General features: G+C 45.9%; 1 protein-coding gene across 1 annotated transcript in view; it reads right to left on the bottom strand.

Moving 5' to 3' along the window:
* NTNG2 (netrin G2) overlaps positions 1 to 26,351 on the bottom strand; it is a 71,468-nt gene that overhangs the window by 30,453 nt on the left and 14,664 nt on the right. Inside the window, 1 exon segment of the mRNA XM_029614146.1 lies at positions 14,405 to 15,048. Within this exon segment, the coding sequence (XP_029470006.1) occupies positions 14,405 to 15,048 (644 nt within the window).

Raw genomic sequence — 26,351 nt, 5'->3', positions numbered from 1 at the left:
TTAGCTAACTTACATTCTTTAATCAATAGTACATATAAAAAGGCCCTCAGCTGCCAGCCTGGAACATATCTATGCAATTTCTCAGTGAGCTATGCAGGAACTCACCCATACAGGGCCAATGCAATTTGACCCATATTGATATAATATGATCCCTTGACCCACAACGTGAAATCACATACTCCAGAAGCTCTTCAAAGGAAATCCCACAAGCGGGGAACTGCAGTATTTCATAGGAGTTAAGACCAGAGATTAGACAACAATTTGAAACTGTTGACTAGATTAAAAAAAAGGCCTCAAAGAACAGACAATTATACCAAGCCTTTTTACAAAGCTGGACAATATAGTTCTCTAAACTAAGGTAGGCATCCAATAGCAACCGCTTCACTTGTCTCAGAGTTCACTTCCAAGGTAAAACTCCTGGACCAATGGTCATCTCTACAGCCCCTATACTGTGGTACTGTCCTCTTATATTTTCTCTCCTTGCCTCTTAGTCTCCAAGATCCATCTGTTATCCTGGGGACCTAACCCTGATTGCAGCAGATTGCACTCCCTATGACCAAATACCTAATTCCAGAGGGGTTCTGAAAACAATGAGTCGCTTTGACTTACATCAGCTCGCTGGGAAGAAATGCTTCATCTGCTCCAGGGTCTAATGGCAGCTGTATATGGACATCTGAATAACACCAACATGAGAGGATTTGGCCATCTCAGATCCCAGCCTCTTGGGCCCAGACATGGTGACTGCTGAAAGGGGTGGGCAGTGGGACAGTTCATTCTCTAATTCACTGACACCCATTTGTTCATTTCCAGGGGGCATAGGGTCACTCCTTCTGTGGCTTGGCAGCAGGAGGGATGTCAGGAGAAGGAAGAGGTGAGTTGAAGAGAGTTTGAGTAGATGTAAGCATAGCATGTCTCAAGGCTGCTTTCTAGCCCTTTCTGCTCTCTTACCACAGCAACTTCTATATTCAATTTCTAAGCCCTGGAATAAGCAGCGCTGTGCTTCCATGGAGTTTGACGCTGTGAATTATTTAATGTCCATGGTACAGTAATTCTTCTTTGCTTGTTACAGAAATCAACTGAAAGTACAGACAAGCAGGAGGTCAGAGCGTGCATCAGAGCATGGAAGGGCATCTTGGTCCTTGACGTCCATAAGCAGGAGGCTGGGCTACAAAGTGCATTAGAGCACAGAAATGGCAACTCGATCTTTGAAAGTCATAAGCAAGATAACCAAAATCATGCAAATCAACCTGGACCTTATGGATAAGCTAAAAACCAGACCTGCTGCAGTCCTGAAGGCCTGGGGACCTTGTGCAAAGTTCAGGGGTAGTCACAATCTGCAGCAAAGGAATCAGAGCCAGAGGAGGGTCAGGACAGGAGGAAGCTGAGAAGATGGGAGAACTGATTGGGTGAGGACAAGGGAAGTATTTAGAGACTCAAAGCGAGTCCAGGTCAGGTTGGGCACTCCGATGATGCTCCATCCCAAAGGATTTTTTTGTTTTCGCCTGGCAGTTTCCTCCTCCTTCCAGCTCAATTGGCAGCAGCCTCTGCTGGGTCATGCTCCAGGAGCCTTCATTCACAACTACCTGGGGATTATTCTTCCTATGTTATATCCCCTCCCAACTCACTTAGCTCATTCATTTCAGTGAGAGTCCTCAGTCAGGGGCCAAGCCCCAGGGAACCTTCTGGAACCCTGCAATCATCAGACTGGTTAGGAGGAGTCATTGTTGCACAGAGACTGGGACGCCCTCCTAACAAGAGCTGTGAGTGCTGCCTCTGCAGCATCCCCAGACCCGGCTGGCCCAGAGAACAGAGCCGGCAATCCAGCCCGGGTCCCTCCACATAACAGCAGAGAATCACTGGGCCAGCACTGGCCTCGTAGATTTTTTTTTTTTTTTATTGCTGTCTCCTCCCTGCAACTAAAGGCAGAGCTCAAATGAAGAAACGGAAGGAAAGGGAGCCCCAGGCAGCCATGCGCGCCGTAAAAGTTCCTTCATCCCAGGATCAATTTTGCTAGGGAATTGCTTTCTGAATTTGACCTCAGAGAACCATCAATCTAGCAGAAACTCTAAGCTGAGTGAGCTGACCCCCAACACAGCACTTTTCAGGCTAATCAATCAGACTGCATTATTTAATAATGAGAATCGGAGCAACTTCAAACGCTTCTGACTGCGCGGCCCCACCGCACTCCTGCTTCCACTAACAAACATTTCAGCTCCCCCCCCCTCCTTCCCCTTTAACTCCTTCCGCCTGTTTTCCAGGCAGGGGTACGAGCTTGTGATATTATCCTTAGGGCAAGGGTTTGCAGAAGCTCAAAGCTTCAGAGAGTATCGCCTTCCCTAGCGAGGCTGTCGCCTTCTTGCATGCATCGCTCCCCTCCACAGAGTTCAGCGGCATGCCCTTAAATTGACTAATGTCACAGGCGCAATCTGCAGGAGGAACTGATGCAGATGTTAGAAATAGAAACACCCAAAAGTGCAGTTTGGGAGACCTCCAGCAAAGAGGGCTTATGGGACATGATTGCTCAGGCCTGGTTTTCCCGAGCTGGAATATTGCACCAAGCATCACTGAGACCTAGAGATTCATCACATCAGTGGCCTGGGTGTTAATGGTTTATTCCATGAGCAGGATTTACTAGCTCTCCTTTGAATTCTGCCTGTCACATATTTGTTCCTTTTTAAAAGGAATCCCATGGGGCTGGGATTTATGCTGGATTTTTCCTTCATTGCTTTGACAGTTTAAACTCTAACTTTTAGGAGCTCGTCAGAAAACCCAAATTGAGGAGCCTTTAATGTGCCCCAGGGACAGGTAGTGGTCTCTGCAGGATACAAGCTAGGTCTGTGCCCAGCTTTGTACTACTTTGGAAGGGAAATGCCTGCTGTTTTTGTTTGGAAGGCTGCTCTGTGTTTGCAAGGTGTTCACCAAAATCAGTGCGTGGCAGGGAGGCGGGGGTTGAAAATCCATCTGGCTCTTCCCCAGGCCTGTTCCTAGCACTTCTGTGCAGATGCAAGAAATGGTTTCTTCTCTCCCCCTCATGCAGAGACTCCAAACCACTTAGAAGCTCAGCGGCCAAAGCAGGATGGAAGTATCATTAATAATAATAAAATAATTGTGGCGTAATTTGGATAAATGTTCTGCTAAAGCTTCTGGCCTCTTTCCTGTAATGTGGTCCTTGCCCTCATTGGTTAGATTGAATTGTTGGGCTGCGGAGGTGTTGGCGTCCCCTCACATGCATTAGCTGCTGGAGGCCAAGTAGCATTAGGCAGGTGATAGGACTTCTGGCATCAGTCTTCGGCTATGCTACCAGCAGTTTGCCACACATAGCCGGGCTAGAAACGTTTCCTGATTTCCGCACTTGCCTGACACAGGCCTGCACAAGCTCCACCATGAAATGACCATCGCTCTCACGCCTGCTGGGACACCAGCCAGCTATCACCCTGGGGCATGGGGGCTTTCTACAAGCTATTGCCTTTCTTCCAACATCAGTCAATTGGAGTAGAAATGCATTTTAACAGCTGTAAGTGTGGATTTCATGCCTGATATGAATACAGACTTTTTTTGGCCACCTACACCTCCTGTTTTAAATATTTTTAATTCTGCATTTGATATAACATGATCTAGTTGTCACTCTGGAAAGAAATAAAAAGGATTATGATATCGCCTCATGTCATCAGGGAGGGGCTGAAATGTTCTGGTTTTATTCTCAGTGCATGCTGGGACTTGTATGTCCACATTGCTAAGAAACTGGAAGCCTGTGACCTTGTTATCAAAGCCTCTGGCTGCTCTGAACTCCCTAGGCCATGGGTTCAAATCCCGCTGCTTCTGACAACTTAGTTGAGGGGGGGTTATCAAGAAACTACAAGAGCTTGTATGCAATGGATGATGTAAAACCAGGACTGGCTAGATCTCCTTACTGACATGGACTTATAGTATAGACGGATCCTGGCCCAGTGGTTCCCAAATCTGGCCTGGGGGACTCCCAGCCAGTTGAGTTTTCAGAACAGCCTCAATAAATATGCATGGGATAGATTTGCGTGCATTGCATGCAAATATATCTTATGCATATTCATTGTGGATATCTGAAAACCTGATGGGCTGGGATCCCCCAGAACAGGTATGGAAACCACTGCCCTGGTCCAAGAGTGGCCAACTCTAGTCCTCAAGAGACACAAACAGGCCCAATTTTCAAGATATCCACAATAAATATTCATGAGCTAGAATTGCATGCACTACCTCGATTGTATACAAATATCTCTCTTGCATATTCATTTTGGATATCCTGAAAATCTGGACTGTTTGTGGCTCTTGAGGACTGGAGCTGGCCATCTCTGCACTAGTCCATTAAAGAAAAACACTACTATTCCTGGCTACTACTTGACCTTTTTCCTATTGGATTATGAGTCCCAGAATGCACAGAGCTGGCAGTAAAGCCTGTACTGATCAAAACTCCCTTTGCAGCCCCTGTCGCTGGCAGATGAGTACTTGAGAGAAATGCCATTTACATCACAATTCAGGGAAAGTGAGAAGAGGCACCTGTGGCCACGCAGAGGAAGAGGAAGGCCACAGCCTGGCTGCTTGGCTCACTGATTCCATTTCTCATGTATAACTAAGCAGCTCCATCCTAAACCACTGCCTTGGGGGAAGGGAGGGGTCAGCGACACTGGTAATTACTCGTGCATTGATTCACCTTTCCCAAATATGATTTCTGTGAACGGTCTCCGTCTGTCCAGCTCTCCACGCCTGATTAACTCCAATTACTGTTTATTAATGTGTCAGTGAGAGAACCACTCGGCGCAGCACAGAGCTCGGAGCCAGCAGAGACCGGCAGGTGCTTTATCACTGATCCTGAGGCAGTGCTGCCAGGGACAGGTGCAAACCCAGGCCTTATTCCCAGCAGCAGTGGGGATCACCTCAGTGCTAGCTACTAAACCTGGAAAAATAATGTAAAAAAAAAAAGGCTCATTTGTTTACCTTTTTCACTATTGCAGGAACAGAGAAGCAGACACACATAGAAATTTATACAAATACAGAGTACACATGTGCAAAGCCATGGAGATAGAACAGAATACGGAAAATAAGAAACTCATGCGCATACAGAGCCAGAAGACCCCCACAGAAATGTCCACATTCATGCTACCACAATTAGAAATCAAATACAGGAACCCTAAAACATACGAAGGCAAGCACAAAACACATTCACATAAACCCAAGTATACTCACATAAAAACATACACTCACAAAGATAAGCAGACATATACACACACAGGGCCATCACAAGAGTGGGCAAGCAGGAAGACTACCCAGAGTGCCAAGCTGGGGGAAGCATGCACATGAGCCCATAACAGAAGGGGGCACTGTTTTGTCCAGTGAATTCCCTGCATACATACAGCAGAACACACCAAACCAAAAACATACAAAGATACAGCACATATACACAGAACCCCCTGCATACAGAAACATGTGAGACACATACAACCATGCATATACACAAATGTATACAAGAAGACATATCCAGCGTGAAACCCACATACATATAACACAAAGACATACACACCCCGTCCAGCTGCTCCCTCCCCTCCCCCGCACTAGTGATCAGTTGCTTGTCTCCCATATATACATACAAATATATCTACATACACTCAAATGCACACACAAAGACATATCCAGTGTGAAACCCACATACATATAACGCAGACATACACAGCCCATCCAGCTGCTCCCTCCCTTCCCCCGCACTAGTGATCAGTTGCTTGTCTCCCATATATACATACAATCATATCTACACACACTCAGATGCACACAAAAAGACATATCCAGCCTGAAACCCACATACATATAACACAAAGACATACACACCCCGTCCATCTGCTCCCTCCCTTCCCCTAGTGATCAGTTACTTCTGTCTCCCATATATATACATACAATCATATCTACACACTCAGATGCACACAAAAAGACATATCCAGCCTGAAACCCACATACATATAACACAAAGACATACACACCCTGTCCAGCTGCTCCCTCTTTTCCCCTACGCTAGTGATCAGTTGCTTGTCTCCCATATATACATAATCATATCTACGTACACTCAAATGCACACAAAAAGACATATCCAGCCTGAAACCCACAAACATATAATGCAAAGACATACATACCCCATCCAGCTGCTCCCTCCCTTCCCCTACGCTAGTGATCAGTTGCTTCTGTCTCCCGTTACTCACCAGATCAATGCTTACAGGACATTTATTGAAAAAGAATACAGTAGAGAAACACAGAGAATAAAAATAATCTGCCAGGCTGAAAATTTACGAATCTCCTTGTCTTGGCCACAGCTGGTGGCGCGTCTGTAGTAGAGAAGCAATGCCTGGTGCTGTCTGAGCTGGGGGAGGCTGCAGTAGAAGGTCACACCCAGGACAAGGGACTATCTGCTGCAGTCCGGGCCCTCACTTTAGTTCTGGACAAATCTGCAGTTAGCCCCCTGTCCCAGCTCCTGCTTACCCGATGCACTGGTTGGAAGTCCCTTGATCAACTTAAATGTTTCTCACCCTAGCATGCTGGAATCCCTTCCCATTACTCCCTCCCCACTTTGGCATACCCATTCCCTTCCATATTACGCCTTCTCCCCCATCACATCAACAGCAGCCCGAGCGTCTCGGCATCACAACCTCCTCCTCATTATGGTCCCCCTGGCCTTCTCCTGCCAAGTTCTTTTTAACATATCCCCCACCTTGTCACCCCTTCCTTCAGCTCACACAATCCGTAAGGATAAGGAATATCTCCTGTATCCTCAGGTTTACCTGATATCTTGCCTTAGGGTTCAAGAGCCTCCTGAGTTTGCTTTGCATGGCCCCTTTCCAGGGAAGGTTTAGGTTTTTAACAGTTGTAGCACTGCATTTTAACATCTGCAAACCCTTCTCTAATTTGGTTCCAGTCTTTTTCTTGCTAGGCCATTTAATTAGCCAAATTGCACTGCTGACTCTGCCTGGGGGAGGAGATATCATTAGTCTAACCCCTCCTCCTCCATGCTTCCATATCCAAAAGTAGTCAGCAGTTCTCAGATGTGAACCTGCAGCCTGGAAAGAAAGAGGGGCAGAAAGGCTGGGAATCATCTGCTGAGCGCCTGGCACCAGCTTTCCTGCAGCAGTGGAGACGCACCTTGCCCCCCCCCCCCCCCCCCCCCCCCCGGATGATTAACCATCCATCTTTTTTTACTGCTTTGTGCCTGCTGAAAACATTAATCCAAGGCCATGTGTTTCCATTGGGCTTTTTGAAACGCCTGCCTCCACATGTTCCAAAATGTTTCTTGATAGCTGGAGCTCAGACTAATTAGTGGTGCCAGTGTAACCAAGAACTGATTCCAGAGTGAAGCATTAACCTCCAGGGTTAATGCAGACCTAACACAAGCAGTAGTGAGTGTGGAGTGAAAGCGCGCACCACTAGCAGAATTAGAGACCTGCATGAGGGCAGTAGAAATGCTTTGGAGCAGTAATTTGAGAGCGAAAAAGCTAGTAATGTTAGAAATGGTTGCCTGTAAGTGCCTGCTGAGCAAGAAAGAGCTGTGTAAAGCTGAGACACACTGTGCTATTGTTAAATCCCCCTCAGCACCTCTGCCAGGACTAGAAACTAATGCTTCTGTCTACTATGAAAGTGTGCCTTCTCACTTTACAGCATGGCGAAAGAGACTCCGTTATTTGCAACTCTCTGGGGCACTGCAAGATCTCTGCCTGAAAGAGAAACAAGCAAGAATGTAGAAGACGAGCAGAAAAACAGCCAATGAATCCAAGAAATGCCTGGAACATTCTAGATACTACTGAAGCAGAGCTGTATAAAATCCCCAAATGAATTTTATGAGACCCTCCCTTTTAAAGTAACGAGAAGTACAAAAACCTTGACTTCAGGATCAGCTCCCATTAAACCACAATCAGCCCTGAAAGGCAATCCAGGCCTGGTTTTGCTAAATGCTGCCCCACTCCATTCTGGAACATGTAGAGCTGTTTTAATAGGGAAAGCCCCAGAATGCAGTGCAATGGAGTTTAAGAAAAACAGGGCTGGCTCCTCTTGTCACCGGACATTTGTCAGTTGTGGGTTAACCAGCAAAGAAAAATCACACCCAAGCAACTGGAGACAGGAGGTAAGTGAGAAAGGGGAGCAAGGTATGATGATGAACTGCTGAGCAGAATAAGCAGAGGACCACGCAATGGAAAAGAATCAGTGATGGAAACCAGTAGGAATTCTCGCAAGGAAAAACAGCAGCTTGTCCCACTATACAGAACAATCTCACCAACCGCTGCCTTGCACAGCACACCAAAGCTGTCTGTCTATCTGTCAGGTATGGTAACATCTCAATCCAAAGCCAGGGGCAGAAGGAAGCCTGTGATCCTGGCAACAGAAAAGAGTTGCCACTTTCAGCTACGAAATTTGAGAAGTCTGTGCCCTCTCATTGAGAAGATAAACCTGCTCACGGTAGGTTCATGCCATAACCACCACACCACCGGATTACTGTAATGCATTGTGCAAGGGCCTAATATGGTTTTCCATAAAACTTCAGATAATATAAAACTCCGCTGCATGAAAGACTGAAGGATGCAAAAAGCACCACCACATCACACTTATCCTACAGAAACTATACTGGTTGCCAGTACCGTACAGAATGAAATTCAAAACACTTGCAGTGATGTTTAAGGCGTCCTGAGGTGAAAGCCCTATCTATCCTGATGTGCAAGCCATCCAGAGCATTAAGATCCTCTCTTGGATCTGTTATGGCAATCCCATCATCAAAAGCAGGGGTGGGCAGTTCCGGTCCTCGAGGGCTACAAACCAGTCTGGTTTTCAGGATATCCCTAATGAATATGCATGAGAGAGATTTGCATGACCTATGCCTCAGTTGTATGCAAATCTATGTCATGCATATTCATTAGGATATCCTAAAATCTCGACAGGTTTGTGGCCCTCGAGGACTGGAATTGCCCACCCCTGATCAAAAGAAATCAAAAGACCTGACACCCGGAAAAGATCCTTCTCAGGAGCAGCGCCTGCCCTCTGGAAGAGCTCCGAGAAATACAGAACTACCCCCCAGTTCAGAAAGCAGCTAAAGGCCTGGCTCTTCTGTCAGGCCTTTGCTGCCAAACCTGAAACGCAAAGGCTTTAAATGACACTACATTGTAGTCTACCTCAAATGTGCAGCTGAACAAACACATTTTTGCCGCAGTAGTTCTTTTTGAGTAAATCATTATTATTTCTCCTAGATGTTTTTGCAGAGTTTAGTTAGTGTTTCCTAGATAAAATTTAGTCTTAAGGCGCACCTTTGAATTACAAAGTAAATTGTGATTGCTGCTATTTAAACTGCTAGACATGTAGTATTGTAAAGCTGCAAATGACCTTTGTCTTGACTCATATATTATAAACCGCTTTCTGTGAATTGTGTATTAAAAAAAAAAGCCAAATAAATAAGTAAAATGTATGGCGAGGATAGACTGGTCGGTCAGGCACGGGGGATTTTCTGTTGCCATAGAAAAAAGTGGGACAGTGCTGCTGAGTCTGCAGCGGAAGAATTCTACAGGCTATAGCCACTGTCCACAGCAGTGTGTCACTGTGGCTACCCGGTGCTAATGTCACATGTTATCACCAGGAGTCAGCGTCACTCACTGCCATGTGCATAGTGTCCACGGTCACTGTCACTCACGGTCTGCTCAACCCACTTAGTAGAAATAAACTCAGATTTCCTCTTGCTAGTATTCAAATAACTTTGAGCTCTCTCGATGGAAAAGTGTGAAATAAAGGATGATGATGAAATCACGCATAAGACACACTTTCCACCGGAAAGGAAACTCTAGAGCAAGAGGTCATAACATGAGACACTGGGAGTCACTAATACACATGTGGTGTCGCCTGGGGCTCGTGTTAGTGACCCATAACGCACATGCCACCGCAGTCCCAAGTCCATACTAGAGTTCTGTATCCCAGACGAGCAGTGTGTGCCTGGCATGTTTCCATTTCAGTTTTATTTTATTCTTCTTTTTTTTTTGCATGATAACATATGGCATGGCAAAAAAAAAAAAGAGAAAAAAACAGATGAGAAAAACATAAAACTGGGCCACTGATCAGTTGTGCAAATCTCTAATACTGAAAAATAATTCCAGACTTCCCCTAAAACCAGTCCTTGCTCACACCCTTTCTGTGGCCCAAAATCTGAGAGGCACTGCAGAGGCACGCACAGTACATGACCTGAGTAGACAAAATCCCAGGGACGGTAAACTTTCAAAGCGGCGAACAGGCGCACTCTGTGCACATTCATCGGCTCGTACCCAGAATTGCAGTCATTTAATAACATAGGCAAGTATATGCGTGCATGTTACAAAATAGCCTGACCTTGCACACATGTGCCTATGCGTGCAAATGCCGCTTCTAATGCATAAGTGGGGGGATTTTAAAAGCCACACATGCCGATGCCATTTGCCATTTTCCCATTGCCAGTTAAGGGATAGGACTTCCAGGCTCCACTAGTTTAATAACCTCTCTTCCCAACCCATTAGCCCCAACCTGTAAAACCTCGCTGATATGCCTCGAATTTTTTGTTTTACAACTTACACGTCATCCATAGCAGAAGTAAAGTTATCTGGCAGGGGACTCCAGCGCGCGCCAGTGCACACAAGTATTTACATGCAAATCTCGTGTTACAATCCTGGAATGCCCATCCCTGCCCAGACCACACCCACTCCCCTTTTTGGAAACTTCTCATTTGGGCGCACGGCGGCATGTACGCACGTAATTCGGTGGCTTTTAAAATCTGCTTGGCGCGCGCCAGCCTAACATAATTGCGCATCCCCTAACTGATGGTGCTTCGGGCTTTTAAAAACCACCTTACTGTGTCTCCATAACCTAAGAGCTTTTAGCCTTCTTTCAACTTTGGAATATTTCCCTGTTTTCCTCCTGCTTCATTTAGGCTCCCAGCTCAAGTGGGACCAGTACTGGGATCTGGCACCTTGAGCCTTCATTTCCTCTCTCCCTAAGCTTCCCTAGCCCCAGCCTCCGCAGTGATGGTTCTTGACCACTTCCAGCCAGTAGGTGTCACCATTGAGCAGGGGCTGTGAAGATCTGGCCCTGGATCTTGCATGTGGCAGTGTACAGCCACCAGGCCAGAGCCCTACTGTGATATTTTGAAGAAAGTTCACAAGGTCCATCTAGCCTGCTCATTTTCCTTTCCTCCTGGTCGTATGCAGACTCTATTTGATCTCTGCCTTTATCTTCACTTCTCCACAGCTAAGGATCCTCTGTGCCTATCTCCTGTTCTCTTAAATTCTGATGCTTAGTGATACCACCACCACCTCTTTAAACGAAGCCAGGAATCTGCTCACACCTGAAAGAGGTGTAATTACTATCTGCAGTAATGGACTGTGTCCAGGGCTGGCGCAACCTATTCAGCAAACTAGGCGGTCGCCTATGGCGCCGACCATTAGGGGGTGGCGAAGAGCAGCCCTGTGGTGCCGTGACTGGGGGGGGGGGGGAGGGGGAGCAAGGCAGAAGGCGCCTAGGATGCCTAATACCCTTTACCGGCCCTGACTGTGTCCTATAATCAGAAACCTTTTTAGTCAGATTAACAGTCCCCATCTAAGAAATTCTAACATTTATAAGACCCCCGTTATGACCTGGGAAAAGGAGCACCTCATTTGCTAATAGCTCTATTGCAATGTAAAATCTATTTCACAAAGCTTAGTGGATAGGTTCTTCTTTAAATTTTCTGTTAGAAAAGGGGATACCAAGAACACTGCAATTTGGAGAGCAGCAAAACCCCAGCAGCACAAAGCACAGCTCTGGCAAACGCAGTACTGCCATAGAAGGGAGTGCTGTGCTGGAGCCACTGCCATCGGTAGGATGGTGCGCTGGGCTGGAGCCACTGCCATCGGTAGGATGGTGCGCTGGGCTGGAGCCACTGCCATAGAAGGGAGTGCTGTGCTGGAGCCACTGCCATCGGTAGGATGGTGCGCTGGGCTGGAGCCACTGCCATCGGTAGGATGGTGCGCTGGGCTGGAGCCACTGCCATCGGTAGGATGGTGCGCTGGGCTGGAGCCTCTGCCATCGGTAGGATGGTGCGCTGGGCTGGAGCCACTGCCATCGGTAGGATGGTGCGCTGGGCTGGAGCCTCTGCCATCGGTAGGATGGTGCGCTGGGCTGGAGCCACTGCCATCGGTAGGATGGTGCGCTGGGCTGGAGCCACTGCCATCGGTAGGATGGTGCGCTGGGCTGGAGCCACTGCCATCGTAGGAGGGTGCGCTGGGCTGGAGCCACTGCCATCGGTAGGATGGTGCGCTGGGCTGGAGCCACTGCCATCGGTAGGATGGTGCGCTGTGCTGGAGCCACTGCCATAGAAGGGAGCGCTGTGCTGGAGCCACTGCCATCGGTAGGATGGTGCGCTGTGCTGGAGCCACTGCCATAGAAGGGAGCGCTGTGCTGGAGCCACTGCCATCGGTAGGATGGTGCGCTGGGCTGGAGCTGCCACCAATAGGTAAGCTGGGGAGAGGGCTGCCTAACGCAAGGTTTGCCCATGGTGCCAATGAAAGGGGCCTTCTAGGTGACAGACTGCCTCCTGTGGCTCTTAGATATGCACGAGGCTAGAGGCCTTAACAAAGCAAGAGAGGGCAATCAGTTTGACAGAAGGCGCTCTGCTTGCTGACACTTCTTGCTGACTTAAAGGTTTTGGGGGGCAATTCTAAGATGGTGAGGGAAAGGGTAAAAGACTGCAGGAACGTTTTACCTGCAGACTTTATCTGAGTTTTCCCTTTGAAAACTGAGCCGGAAAAAGTACCTGCTCAGACATGCACCTGTTTGTGCCGGTACTTTTCCCAGAGGAATTTACATGGTTTTTGGGGGTTTTTTTTAAAGTAAAAAGTATGCACGCAAATCCCTATACCCCCCCCCCCCCCCCCACCACCACCCCTGGAACACCTCTCCTAGTGTGTGCCTACATTTACAGACACGCATAATCCAGGGATGCGCATTCATTTCTGCACACGCCGGATGGGAAATTTCCAAAGAGGCTGTCCTTGCAAGTAAAGCCCTGCTGTGAAAGTCGCCCTTTCTATGCCCCACCCCTCAGCCCCCTACCCATTTCCTGCTTTGCTTATATACATTGTTTGGTGGGCAAAGATTCCATTTTTAAAGATTTACCCAAGTAAATAAATTGCTCCCCATCTTCAATTACTCTGCACCTATTATCCCTCCCTGAGACATTAAGGGGAAGATATTCAAACAGCTTTTAGCCAGATAAAAGGGACTTGTGCGGCTAAGTAGCAACTGCTGAATATGCGCCTACGCTCAGCAGCTACTGCTTAGCCATAATAGTCACTTATGTGGCTAAAAGTTACACGCATAAAAAGTAGGCGTGTACTGGCCGGATCTGGGGCGGAGCGAGTTAGCCGTACAACTTATACATCTAACTGTCGATATTAGGAGTTAGCCATATAAGTGTATGTCTACGTTTAGGCGCCCATAGAGCTGGTATAAACTTAGCCATGCAGACTTATCTGGCAATGGGACCGATGCCATACAGTGCACTCAGCCGAGCGCACTGTTTAAGCTGCTGTCGTACGCAGGTTAAATAGGCGCTAATCCACCCCCTAATGCAATAGAGGGATTAGTACCTAATTAACGTGCATCCGACGAGGAGTGAATGAGTTAGCGCTCATCACATGCAAATTCATGTGAATGAGGCTATTACTCATTCACTCCAAATGCAAAAAAATAAATGTGCGTCTCAGACGCACATTTATTGCTCAGATATTAACGCCTGCCTGGAGCAGGCGTTAATAGCTGAACGCACTGAAAAAAAGTACAGAAAAGCAGAAAAAAAATGCTTTTCTGTACTTTTTTTAAAGTTAAAAAAAAACAAAACATCTGCCGGCCGCTTTGAAGACCGACGCCGATATGCTCGGCATCGGTTTTCATAATCGGCTGGCTGCAGTAATGAAAACCGATGCCGATAAAGTTGGAAGAATATAAATCAACAATTAAAAATGCAATTAACAGCAGTAGTATTGCATGATATCAGTGACAAAATAAGTCACACCTGAGTAAAGAAAGAGAACATGAAAGAAGCAGAGAGAAAGACAATGTGAGTTTGAGCCAGAATGTCAATTTGAAAACAGGTATGCATGTGAGATCAGAACATAGCTGAGAGAGAGCACAGGTGAGAGAGAGAGAACATGTGTATGAGAAAGGGAAAGTGCGAGAGAGCATGTGCAGAGCAGTTCCTGGATAAAATGGTGCCCTGGCCAAGGGTTGCTTTCCACACCCTTTTTCCCTTTCAGGTTCACAGACTGACTCAAAAGGCAGGCATGCCCCCTACCCTCCTGGGCTGGTGCCCACTCAGTTCCCTTTTCGTGCCCACCTTTTGTGGTGGCCCTGAGCGTACCTGGCCGTAATGTCGATGTTGGAAATGGCATAGAAGTACTTGTACAGATTCTCTCGCTGAACATAGGTCCCGCCTAGCGCTGGTCGGAGCAGTCGCAGACGCAGGTCTGTGAGCGTGAAGAAGTCCTTCAGTCCCTTAGCACTCTCCATTCTGGTGAACAGATTCTCCATTTTCTTTAGATCTGGCCCCGCAAAAATGGCAAAGCGGTCCCTGACCTCAAAACGAACATTCTTCTCCTTCTTGGACCCGGCCCACCGTGAGTATTCCTCTGTGCACAAGACCCTGTTGGCACTAGTGATGGACAGATCCTTAACCTTCTTGGCAGGCATGCTGAATGCTTCCATACAGTCATCTGCATAATACTGGTACGGGTGCCAAGTCCTGCCATAGTCCAGAGACTTTTCCAGAAGCATGATTGTGGGACGGCCGTACTCAAAAGTCACCACAATGTCGTCTGTCAGCTCAATGCTTTTGTTCCAGGTCAGTGTGATGTTGGCTATCAGGGGCTCTGGGTACCGGCTCCATGTCACGCTCTGCCAGTACGTTGCCAGTCCATCATCTTCTTTGTCAAACATGAGTTTTGGGGGATGCGCCAGGTCAGGGTTTGAGGCATCGCATTCATCGCTGCAGAGGTAAGGGTTTTCCTGCAGGAAAAAAATGGAAACAAACATTAATCAGGGGGCCCATCACTGCTCCTCAAAGAGTTCCCATTTCTAAGCCTAGGAAAGAGGTGAAATCAGCTTCCAGCTGGTGAAGCAATAAACAAGGTACATTAATAACTGTGACAAGGGAAACATGTGATAAGAAAAATGAAGCTCATATGAAGATGCTTGGAAAGTTAATACTGGATAGGTACAGGGGATAGTTACACTGATATACTGCCTGTCACCTTTAGGACTGGAGGACTCAGGGGATGGGCACAGTTATACAAAGCTGTCGCCTCTAGGACTGGAGGACTCAGGGGATGGGCACAGGGATACAGAGCCTGCCACCTTTAGGACTGGAGGGCTCACTGATGAGTTGGTACAGCTGAAAAGAACTGAGCATACTGCTAAGAAAGTGTAAACCAGGACTGGATTCAGATTTCCTGATGACTTGGAGTTAGCTGATGAAAGCAGGTCACAGTTCTGGACCTCTGACCCCATGCTGCTGTAAGAAAAGGTCAGTCCTGCCTTAGCTAGCAGGACGAAGGTTTCACCTGTGTTGGCACAAGCAGATAATGAGACAGGCAGTGGCAGGGTATCACCTCGCCTGCGCCTCTGAGAGCTTTTAATAAGCAGCACTGATGATAAATAAAAGCCTATTCTGCAGCTGAGCCAAGCTGCCTCGCTCTCACGTGCACACTCATACATGGCAGAATTAAAATGCACAGCTTTTCTTGAACACTGAAGAGGGGGAGGAGAGAGTCTTCTGTCTTAGGAGAATACAGAAATGATTATTTCTAAACATACACAGCCTCTTACATTTGGCTGCTTTCTCTAGACGAATCCATGGGATCCTCGGTGGCAGTCAGCTCTCATATGCCACATACAGCTCTCTGATTACCCCACCCAATGCAGGGCACTGCTAGCCAAAACTTGTTCTCCCTGCAACCCCGCCAGAGGTAGTGCCCCAAGTGCACTAGATTTCTGCACAAGCCTGCTAGGGAGACAATTCTGGGGCAAGCAAATTTTAGCAGATCACAAAATGTGGTGGAAGATCTGGGCTTTAGCACCCCATCACTTGCCCTGTTGGATGGCGCAGTTAGGCATCCCATTGAGGGAAACAGGGTTTCGCAACCCTGGCAGTCTGTGCAGGACAGGGAGAGTCCTGGTATCAGCTCTCCTGATACCTCTGCAGCTGTCACTGGGGTGCAGAAGTTGTGACACAACGACTGCCAAGACGCTACCATGGACTTCTACATCAACCATGTTTGACTCTCATAGGAAGGAGGGGGACGGTGGCATCAGCAGTGCCTATGGGTAGCAAAAACCTAAATATGCCACTGGGAAAAGAGAAGGAGCAATTTTTACATTATGTTGGAAGAAAGGAGAAGTTTTGTGGAAAGAAGGGAAGTTGAAAAATGGTCAGATTTTTTACTTCATTAAAGGGAGTCCATTTCCTGCACAGGAAACAGCCCCCATCTCTTGCACTGATCATGTTTCCAGTCACGTCCAACATTCAGTTGGCCTCACAGAAACATAGAACATAATGGCAGATTAAGACCATATGATCCATCTAGTCTGTCTGTCCGCATATCCACATCTCCTGCTCAGTTTAAATAGTCCCTCTGTGCTTATCCCATGCTCTCATATCTAGGGGGCTATGGCCATGTATGGAACGATAAAAAGCTATATGGTAAAGATGCCCCACAATTGTCCATCTAAAGTAAATAACCAACTAACCAAATAGTAAATAACCAAAATAACCAACTAACCAAATAACCAACTAAGATAAATAATCAACCAACTAAGATAAATAACCAACCATCTAAGGTAAATAACCAACTAAGATAAATAACAGGTAAATGACGTTCTTTGGCATGTGACACCTGTTGGTTCCGGTGAATCATAAGCAGAATGAAAATTGAGACTAATGCTGAAATTATAATGGATATGCTGATATTATAAGATGGAGTTTGTGAAAGAATAAATTCGTGTATTGAGAAATTGGGATTTTAAGGTGTGGGAAGTAAATGCTGTTACGTTAACTAAGTCCCAGAGGAAGCTCCAGGTAGGGGGTGAAACAAAGATCTTTGTCGGACCGGGAGGAGTTTGATCATGGTGGACTGAAAGGAATTTGAGACTGCTGCAGACTGAAAAGATAACATCCATTTCGATCTGGAAGACCTTGATGATTTTAGGTTGAAGTGATTTAAAGAGTAATCTGCCCTCAGTCAATTTCGTTTGAATTCACCTATGGGGAAACAATATCTATTATAATGAAAGAGTAATGAAATGGTGCAATATATTGGGGGATATTGCAGATATTTACAGATATTTACAAGTGTATGATATCTATAGGATCACTATGTTTACAGATGATTAAGGTTTTTAATGAGTGTGAGTGTGTGAGATGGTATGGATGGAATGGTTAGATAGTTTTTAAGTGTCTAGATAGAATGTATTGGATATTTTGTGAGATAAATAAACTTATACAGATATTGTATTTCAATATTTCATGCATTTAGTATTCTCTTTATGTATGTGTAATTATTCCACAATTGTCCATGGCAGGATAAAAGATCCTAAGCGAGAAATTCCAATCATATGTCATCAGGCATTTAAACTAGAGGACAGGGATGGCAGAAGGAAGACAATGAAATCGGAATGTCACCCCAACAAATACAGGAAGTGTTGGTGTTTGAGGTAGTTCTGGGTGGATCCTTGGGCCGGTGGCAGATGACCACGCCCCCCCGGGGAAAGATCCCGAGAGGGACCCCCGGTCAGGCTCAGAGTATGGAGACAGACCCACACTAGTTCCTATATTAGACAGTATATGGAACCACCAGAGGTGGCAGTAGTGAGCTGGAATGCCCAGCTGGGCTGTAGTCCCTCAGATACTGGAACAGCGATCCATGGTAACTCACTGATGTTGTAGGTAGCGAATACTTCCTGGCAGAAGTGGTATTCAGTAGCAAGTCCGGGTACGTGGGCTCTCGAGGAGCGAGTCCAGTTCCAGACTGCGACCTGAAAAGCAAAGAGAAACAAGGCCCCCGAAGAGCGGGTACCCCTGGTAAGTTCGAGGAGGCAGAGTAGCTAGGAGCATAATAAAACAATTCCGATCCAACTCCATTCCTTGCTAACTCAATTAGTTAGTGATTTCAGAGACCTTAAATATCCGGTGGAGATGACGTCACCTCAGGGGGATGCCCCTGAGGTTCGCGCCATTGCTGGTACTTGAGTTGGGGCCGCGCTGCACGCGCACCCTTAGGCTGCTAGGAAACATGGCAAAGTGTGGCATCTAGCCGGTCCAGGGACTTTGGAGGAGAACGGCATGATGACGCCGCGGCAGCCAAACCTCCAACAGGCAAAGAGGGAGTCGCCAAAGAGGTAAGGTGGGCATAGTGGAGACGTCGGGCAGCGACGATCGCAACAGTACCACTCTTCAAAGGGCGATTTCCTCTTCGGGTACCAGGCTTGGGTTTTGAAGGATGCACAAGGTGGAACTGACGAAGCATCTCTTTGTCCAGAATATTGGTCTGAGGCTCCCAAGAGTTTTCTTCGGGGCCGAAACCTTCCCACTTCAGAAGGTATTCAAAGGTATTGCCTCTTTTACGAACATCCAGTACCTCTTCGACTTTGAATTCTAAGTCGTCTTCTGCTTTGATGACAGGTGGATCTTGAGGTTTGGAAGAACATTTGCTGAGTATGAGTGGTTTCAGAAGTGAAACATGGAAAGCGTTATGAATATCAGCAGCAGTGGATAGGGCTGCTGGGACGTCATTGAGCTTCAGTGGAAGTGGCGGTGTTGGGGAACATCCATAGCCCACTTCAAATGATGACTCAGTAGTGAATCTTTCAGCTTGATGAGGGGACTCCTTAAGTCTTCCACTAGACGTCTGAGAATGAAGTTGCCTTCTGCCCCTGAATCCATTGGGGCAGGAGTCTGAACCGTGACCAGTCCGTAAGTCAAAGAGACTGAAAGAGCAAGTGGAGGAGAGGGCGCGGTATAGCCTAAGAACAGTCTTAGGCTATACCGCAGGACTTAGGCCCGTCCGTTTTCCGGATGAATGGGGCATGTAGAGACGTTATAGCCAGACGGACCACAGTACATGCAAAGGCCGCACTTTTTCCGAAGTCTTCTTTCTTTGGAAGTTAGATGTCCATGACTAAGTTGCATTGGTTCATCTTTATCAGCAGCAAGAATTACTGGAACCATCCGAGGTGCGGATATAGGACTAGCCTGTTTCAACCCAGGTAACACCTTAGGCCGGAGTTCCTTCACCTTGTCCCGGAGCCGGTGATCAATCCGAGTAGCCAAGGCTACTAATTCGTCCAGCGAATCAGGTGTTTCACGAGCAGCCAGCTCGTCCTTTAAACGGGTATCCAGGCCTCTGCAAAAGAGTGTCTTGAGACATTTGGGGTCCCAGCGAAGTTCTGCCACAAGAGTTTTGAACTCGATGGCAAATTCAGCCAATGATCTGCTGCTTGCTTCAATTCCACTAAAACAGAACCGGCTACAGCAGTTCGAGCAGGGTCATTGAAGACGGATTTAAACAAGTCCATAAATCCTTCTATATCCTGCAATATGGGGTCCTTGTGCTCCCACAAGGTAGATGCCCAAGACAAGGCCCTACCATCCAGGTATGAAAGGATGTAGGTGGTCTTGGAAAGAGCCATAGGAAATAAAGATGGCTGTAAGGCAAAGTGCATGCAGCACTGGTTTAAGAAGCCCCGGGCCTTCTGAATTTCACCGGAAAAGCGGATTGGAGCCGCCAGTGGTACAGCAGTTTTTAAAGTTACCTCCTGTAACTGACCTTCTTGGTTGGAAGCTGTGCCTTGAACCTTCTGTGTGTGTAGTTGATGAAACGCTGAAGTAAGTTTCTCCAAGGCGTCTTGCTGCTCCACAATGCACTGGGCCAGGCCCGGTATGGCATGCAAGGCATTAAGTTGAGCTGGATCCATGGAGTTAGCAATCTTTTGGTGTTTGAGGTAGTTGTGGGTGGATCCTTGGGCCTGTGGCAGATGACCACGCCCCAGGGGAAAGATCCCGAGAGGGAACACCGATCAGGCTCAGAGTATGGAGATAGACACACACTAGTTCTTTTATTAGACAGTATATGGAACCACCAGATGTGGCAGTAGTGAGCTGGAAAGCCCAGCCGGGCTGTAGTCCCTCAGATACTGGAACAGCGATCCTGAATGACTGAGCTGTAGAAAAACTGAATATAGTGAGTAGGCAGGGTATGCAGAGTTCAGGAACAGAACCTTGATGGTAACACTCACACAATAGTCTCTTAGAAGCAGCCCAGGAGCTGGAAAGAAGTAGGCCCTCGAGGAGCGAGTACCTGGTTCCAGGGAACGCTCTAAGAGAGAGATAGTAACTCACTGGTGTTGTAGGCAGCGATGACTTCCTGGCAGAAGTGGTATTCAGTAGCAAGTCCGGGTACGTGGGCTCTCGAGGAGCGAGTCCGGTTCCAGACTACGACCTGAAAAGCAAAGAGAAATGAGGCCCCCGAGGAGCGGGTACCCCTGGTAAGTCCGAGGAGGCAGAGTAGCTAGGAGCATAAGAAAACCATTCCGATCCAACTCCATTCCTTGCTAACTCAATTAGTTAGCGATTTCAGAGACCTTAAATATCCGGTGGAGATGTCGTTATCTCAGGGGGGCGCCCCTGAGGTTCGCGCCACTGCTGGTACTTGAGTCGGGGCCGCGCCGTGCGCGCGCGCCCTTAGGCTGCTGGGAAACATGGCGGAGTGCAGCATCTAGCCGGTCCGGGGACGCCGGAGGAGAACGGCACAATGACACCTTGGCAGCCAAACCTCCAAAGGCAAAGAGGAAAGAGATAAGGTGGTCGTAGTGAAGGCGTCGGGCAGCGATGGTTGCAACAGGAAGTGGATGAAGAAATTAGTAGTCCACTCCTAAGCAAAAGGGCCAAAAAAGAAACCAGGAAAAGCAGCAAATACTCATACTCTGGGTAATAAAATTCCAGATCTGCAGGCCCTAATGGTGGAGGTGGACTTGGATAATGTTGCTATTACAGAGACATGGTTCAGTGTGTTTTATGATTGGGATATAGTCACAGTCATACTGGGATATAACCTATTCAAGAAGGCAAGAAAAGGGAGAGGAGTAGCTCTCTATGTTAAGATGAATATCCAAGCATTTGAGATATGTGATATGTGAGAAAAGGAGGAAGCATTGGGGGCTGTATTAAAAAGAGACAATGGCACATCTGTCTACACTGGTGTGGTCTACAGGTCTCTGATGCAAAAAAAAAAAATTGGCCATCCAAAAGATGGAAAGCAAAGTTGAGATGTTGCTTGTCGGAGATTTGAATCGGCCATATGCAGATTGGAGTATTCCTTTTGCAGAATCTGCAAGAAGTAGAGGGTTTGTGGATGCCCTTCAAGGAGCTCTGCTTAGACAAATGGTGATGGAACTCAAAAATGGAGACAGTATCTCTAATATCCAGGAAGGTCCCCGCCTGAGCATCAGTGATCATCCGATGGCCAAGAAGTCACAAGAAGATCAAAGTCTTGAATTTAAAAAATATGGATTTTGGTAAAATGGAAATGTAGCCTGACAAGGAGCTAGACAGCTGGGAGAAGATGGGTGAAGTGGAACAACTGTAGACCAAATTGAAAGAAGCTATAATAACACCAACAAATCTTTATATAAGAAAAGTAAATAAAGGAAGAGGAAAACAATGTGGTTCTCCAAAACCTGGCTGAAAAAATAAAGGCAAAAATAGCATTTAAAAAGGAATTCAAAAAGGAAAACAGGGAAGAATATTTGAAGAAGCTGAAAGAGACAAGGAAAGAAATTAGGATAGCAAAATCTCAACTGGAAGAAAGGATCACCAATGAAGTAAAGAAATGTGGCAAAAGGTTTTTCATATATATCAAAGAAAGGAGGAAGGCCAGAGGTGATACTGTAAGGCTGAATGGAGATATGGCGCAATGGATGGAGAAAAATGAAGGAATAGCAAAAATAAACAAATACTTCAGCTCAATATTCAGTGAAGAAAATCTCAGAGAAGGACTATTAGTGTTTGGCAACAGTACCAATGGAGATGGGGTAGATATACCACCTCATTTAAAGAGGAGAGCATTTGGGTGGAACCAAAAAAACTGAAAGTAGAGAAAGCCATGGGGCCTGATGAGATACATCCCAGGATCCTAAGGAAGCTCAGACATGTCCTGGTGGGTCCTCTGAAGGATCTGTTCAATAGATCCTTGGAGACAGGAGTGGTACCACAAGACTGGAGAAGAGCAGTAGTGGTCCCACTTCACAAAAGTGGTAGCAGAGAAGAGACTGCAAACTATAGGCCAATTAGCCTCAGTGATGGGAAAATTAATGGAAACTCTGCTGAAGAAAATGATAGTGCACCATCTAAAATATGGTGGGTTGCTGTATCTGAGGCAGCATGGTTTTACCAAAGGAAGGTGATGTCAAATAAATCTGTTTGATGTTTTTGATTGGGTGACTAGAGAATTAGATCAAGGACAAGCCCTTGATGTGATTTACCTGGATTTCAGCAAAGATTTTGACACTGTCCCGCATAGGAGGCTCATGAACAAAATGAATAGCCTGGGAGTGGGTATCAAAGTGGTGGAATGGAACCTACTTTAAGGAGGGAAAAGTGATAAGTGGAGTGCTTCAAGGATTGGTTCTGGGGATGGTTCTGTTCAATAACTTTGTGAGCATTATTGTGGAAGGGTTAGAAGGAAAGGTTTGTCTTTTTGAGGATGACACCATGATGTGCAACAGCATGGACACACCTGAAGGAGAAGAGAGAATAAGAAGCAATCTAAGACAGCTTGAGGAGTGGTCGAAGGTTTGGCAGCTGGGATTCAATGCCAAGACATGCAGAATCATGCACCTGGGGAGCAGAAATCCAAAGGAGCTACATGTGATAGGAGGCAAAAGACTGATGTGCACAGACCAGGAAAGAGATCTTGTGCTGTTAGTATCTGACGATCTGAAGGCAGCAAAGCAATGTGACAAAGAGATGGTTAAGGTCAGAGGGATGCTGGGCTGCATAGAGAGAGAGGCATAACCAGCAGGGAACAGGAGGTGGTAATCCCCTTCTACAGGTCTTTGGTGAGGCCTCACCTGGAGTACCATGTTCAGTTCTGGAGACCGTATCTCAAAAAGGATAGAGACAGAATGGAAACAGTCCAGCAAAAGACAACCAAAATGGTGTGGGATCTGCATCAAAATCAATATGAGATGAGACTGGAGGACCTAAATATGTATACCCTGGAAGGGAGGAGAGACAGGGGAGATATGATATAGACTTTTAAACACCTTGAAAGTATTAATGATGCACAAGAATCACATTTTTTCCAATAGAAAGAAAGTTGTAGAACTAGGGGTCATGATATGAAACTCCATCAGGAAATGTTTCTTCATAGAAAAGGTGGTGAATGTACGGTACGAGTATGGGATGCCCTCCCAGAAGAGGAAGTGGAGTAAAAAATGGTAATGGATGTGGGATAGACACAGAGGGTCCCTACTGGCTAAAGAATGGAAATGAAGACAATGGATGAACTGGAATAACCTGCATGGAACTACAGTTACTACCCTAAATAAAAAAAACTTGTTAGGCAGACCAGATGGACCACTTGGGTCTTTTTCTGCCAACAATTACTATGTTGCTATGTTAGATACGGTTTTTGTCTCCATCACCTCCATGGGGAAGCTATTCCATGCATCCACTGCCCTGAAATATTTCCTTTACTAAGATGTGGTTATTTCTGAAAGTTTTTAATAAATTAGTAATTAGGGTTACGGGGAATGTCTGGAAAGCATATGTTTACACAGTTGCAGTGGATGCATTGATGGAGATGTTTTGATGATTATTTTTTTCAAAGGTTATCTGTCTAAATGGCAAAATGAGACCTTTTTAGCTGTTTACCCAGCTAAATTATAGTTGGATAAGTAGTAATCTGGCTATAATTTAGCAGAATTAAACAGGGGTGTTCCAGGGGCATTCCCGGGAGGAGTTGAGTTATCCAGCTAACTTAGCAAATATTGCATATATAATCGGCTACATGTGGCCAGATAATGTGCTACTTAAACAGATGTCTTTAAAAGATATCCAGCTAAGTAGCACTGTCATAAACAAACAAAACAAAAAAATAAAAGGTATCCGATCTTGTAGCACGTTATCTGGCCAGATAACTAAAAAAACCTACCCAACTATATTTAAATAAAGCCGGTTAGGTCTTTTAGATATCCGGCTACATGTAGCCAGATAACTTTAGGTTAGTATATTCCTAGTTCATTGTAAACCGGTACGATAAGACCTGGTCTTGAGCATCGGTATATTAAAAGAATTTAAATAAATAAATATATTCAGCGGGATGTTTGTCCACTAAACAGCTTATTGAATATTAGCCTCCTTGTGATTAAGTATAGAAAATAAATTAACATAAATAGATTAGTCCTGATTTTACCCCGTTCTACTTCACCCTTCATTCCAAAGTCTTCTTTTTGTTGAAAGAGGTCTACCTCCTGTACATGTATTCCTTAGAGGTATTTGAATGCCTCCTCCAGGATATACATGCCTAGATCTTTGTACCCATCTGCATTTTAGTAACTGCCCTCTGGACTGACTCTATTTGATGGACAGCCTTTTGAAGGTGCACTCTCCAGAATTTTACACAGTACTCCACAGGAGATCTCATCAGGGAATTATACAGGTGCAGTACCACCTCCTTTTTTTCTGCTGGTTATTCCTTTCTCTGTGCACCCATGCATCCTTCTGGCTTTTGCTGTCACCTTGTCTACCTGTTTGGCCACCTTAAGATCATCAGATATGATCATCCCCAGATCCTGCTCCTCTTTTATCCACAGAATAACTTATATATTTATTTATATATTTATTTATTTAATGATAATGTGCTGCTCCCTTGGGTTTTTGCAACTCAAATGCATGACCCTGCATTTTTTTTAGCATTAAATCTTAGCTGCTAAACTCTAGAGCATTCCTTAAGCTTCACTAGAATTCTCCTCATGTTTTCCACATTTTCCTGAATTTTTACCCTTCCTGCACGCACATGTCAGTTCAATGAATACATATTCAATGCCCAGAAATTTTCCCTGGATGTATTTTATTTTGATTGTACACAGAGCATATGTCAAAGAGTGATCTGTTAGCACTATACGCAGAACATCACATAAGTCCTATTAGAAAGAAAACCTGTGCTTCTTTTCAGAAATAATGCCTTCTCAATCTTTTGGCCACTCACTGAGACAAATTCCCTATTCCGAGACCCCTGCAAAGGAAGACTGAAATTAAGGACTCCCAACTGATGTAGCAAGACACACCTAAGAACGCAGTGAGACCAAGGAAAAGAAACTGGAGGGGGATTCTCCACTCTGGCTTGTCAGGTGTCAGACAAACATCAAATCTCTTGAGCTAACAGTTTTCTATCAAATTAGGAAAGGACTAACTTTCCAGGACATCTTTCCTATAGCCTGCATCTGAGAATGCTTTTATACTATAAGGCAGAACACACAGCCAGCTCCAGGGTGGAAATGAGTCATTCCTTGTTTATGCTAACACACCATGGGAAAAGATAGATAAATAAATAGATAGATAGACAGATGACAGCTGGGAGAACTCAATGATTAAGCGCTTGAAACCTTAAGTGCATTACTGAAGAGACCACAGTGACCAGATCATGAAATCTCCATTCATAGTTCTTATATTTTCCAAACTCGGCTCACGTCAAATATCAGCCTGCCGCTTCTCATACATTTGATCACACATACATCAGAGTAATCACCGTGCGTGCTTTGGCCTCACCCTACCATCAGAATTTGAGGCTGAATGTTGACTGCAATTACTTTAATACCTCAATTAAAAATTCAGCAAGAAGGCACATCGAGGTTTGATGATTCAAGGAGAGACTGGGAGAGCAGAGAAGAGCTTAAGACGCTCAGGAGCTGAGTGAACCCTCAGTCAGAAAGCAGAACCGACAACTGAAAATGATTTAGAAGAGGAAGAAGCGAATGCAGGGATCACCTTTTAATAATCTTGTGCAGGGTGATTTGGTGGGCCTCTTGCTTCAGTTTGCTCTTGAGGTCCTATTATTCTATAGTTGTGGCAATCTGTTCTGTGAAAAGAGGTGCAAGTGAAAGGGAAGGGTATCAAAGACTGAAAATGAGGTCATGAGGGCTGAAAATCTTTCCACAAACATAAATGTGGTTACTTTGTCGTGAGCAGCATCAAAGCAGGTACCAGGAGAAGTAATCTTCCAAAATCAAATGCAGTCCCAGCCTTTTGGGAGATC

This window comes from Rhinatrema bivittatum, chromosome 8 (genome assembly GCF_901001135.1).
Source record: "Rhinatrema bivittatum chromosome 8, aRhiBiv1.1, whole genome shotgun sequence".
NCBI lineage: Eukaryota > Metazoa > Chordata > Amphibia > Gymnophiona > Rhinatrematidae > Rhinatrema > Rhinatrema bivittatum.
The sequence above is the reverse complement of the archived record's forward strand: the minus strand, read 5'-3'. Positions and strand labels throughout refer to the sequence as shown.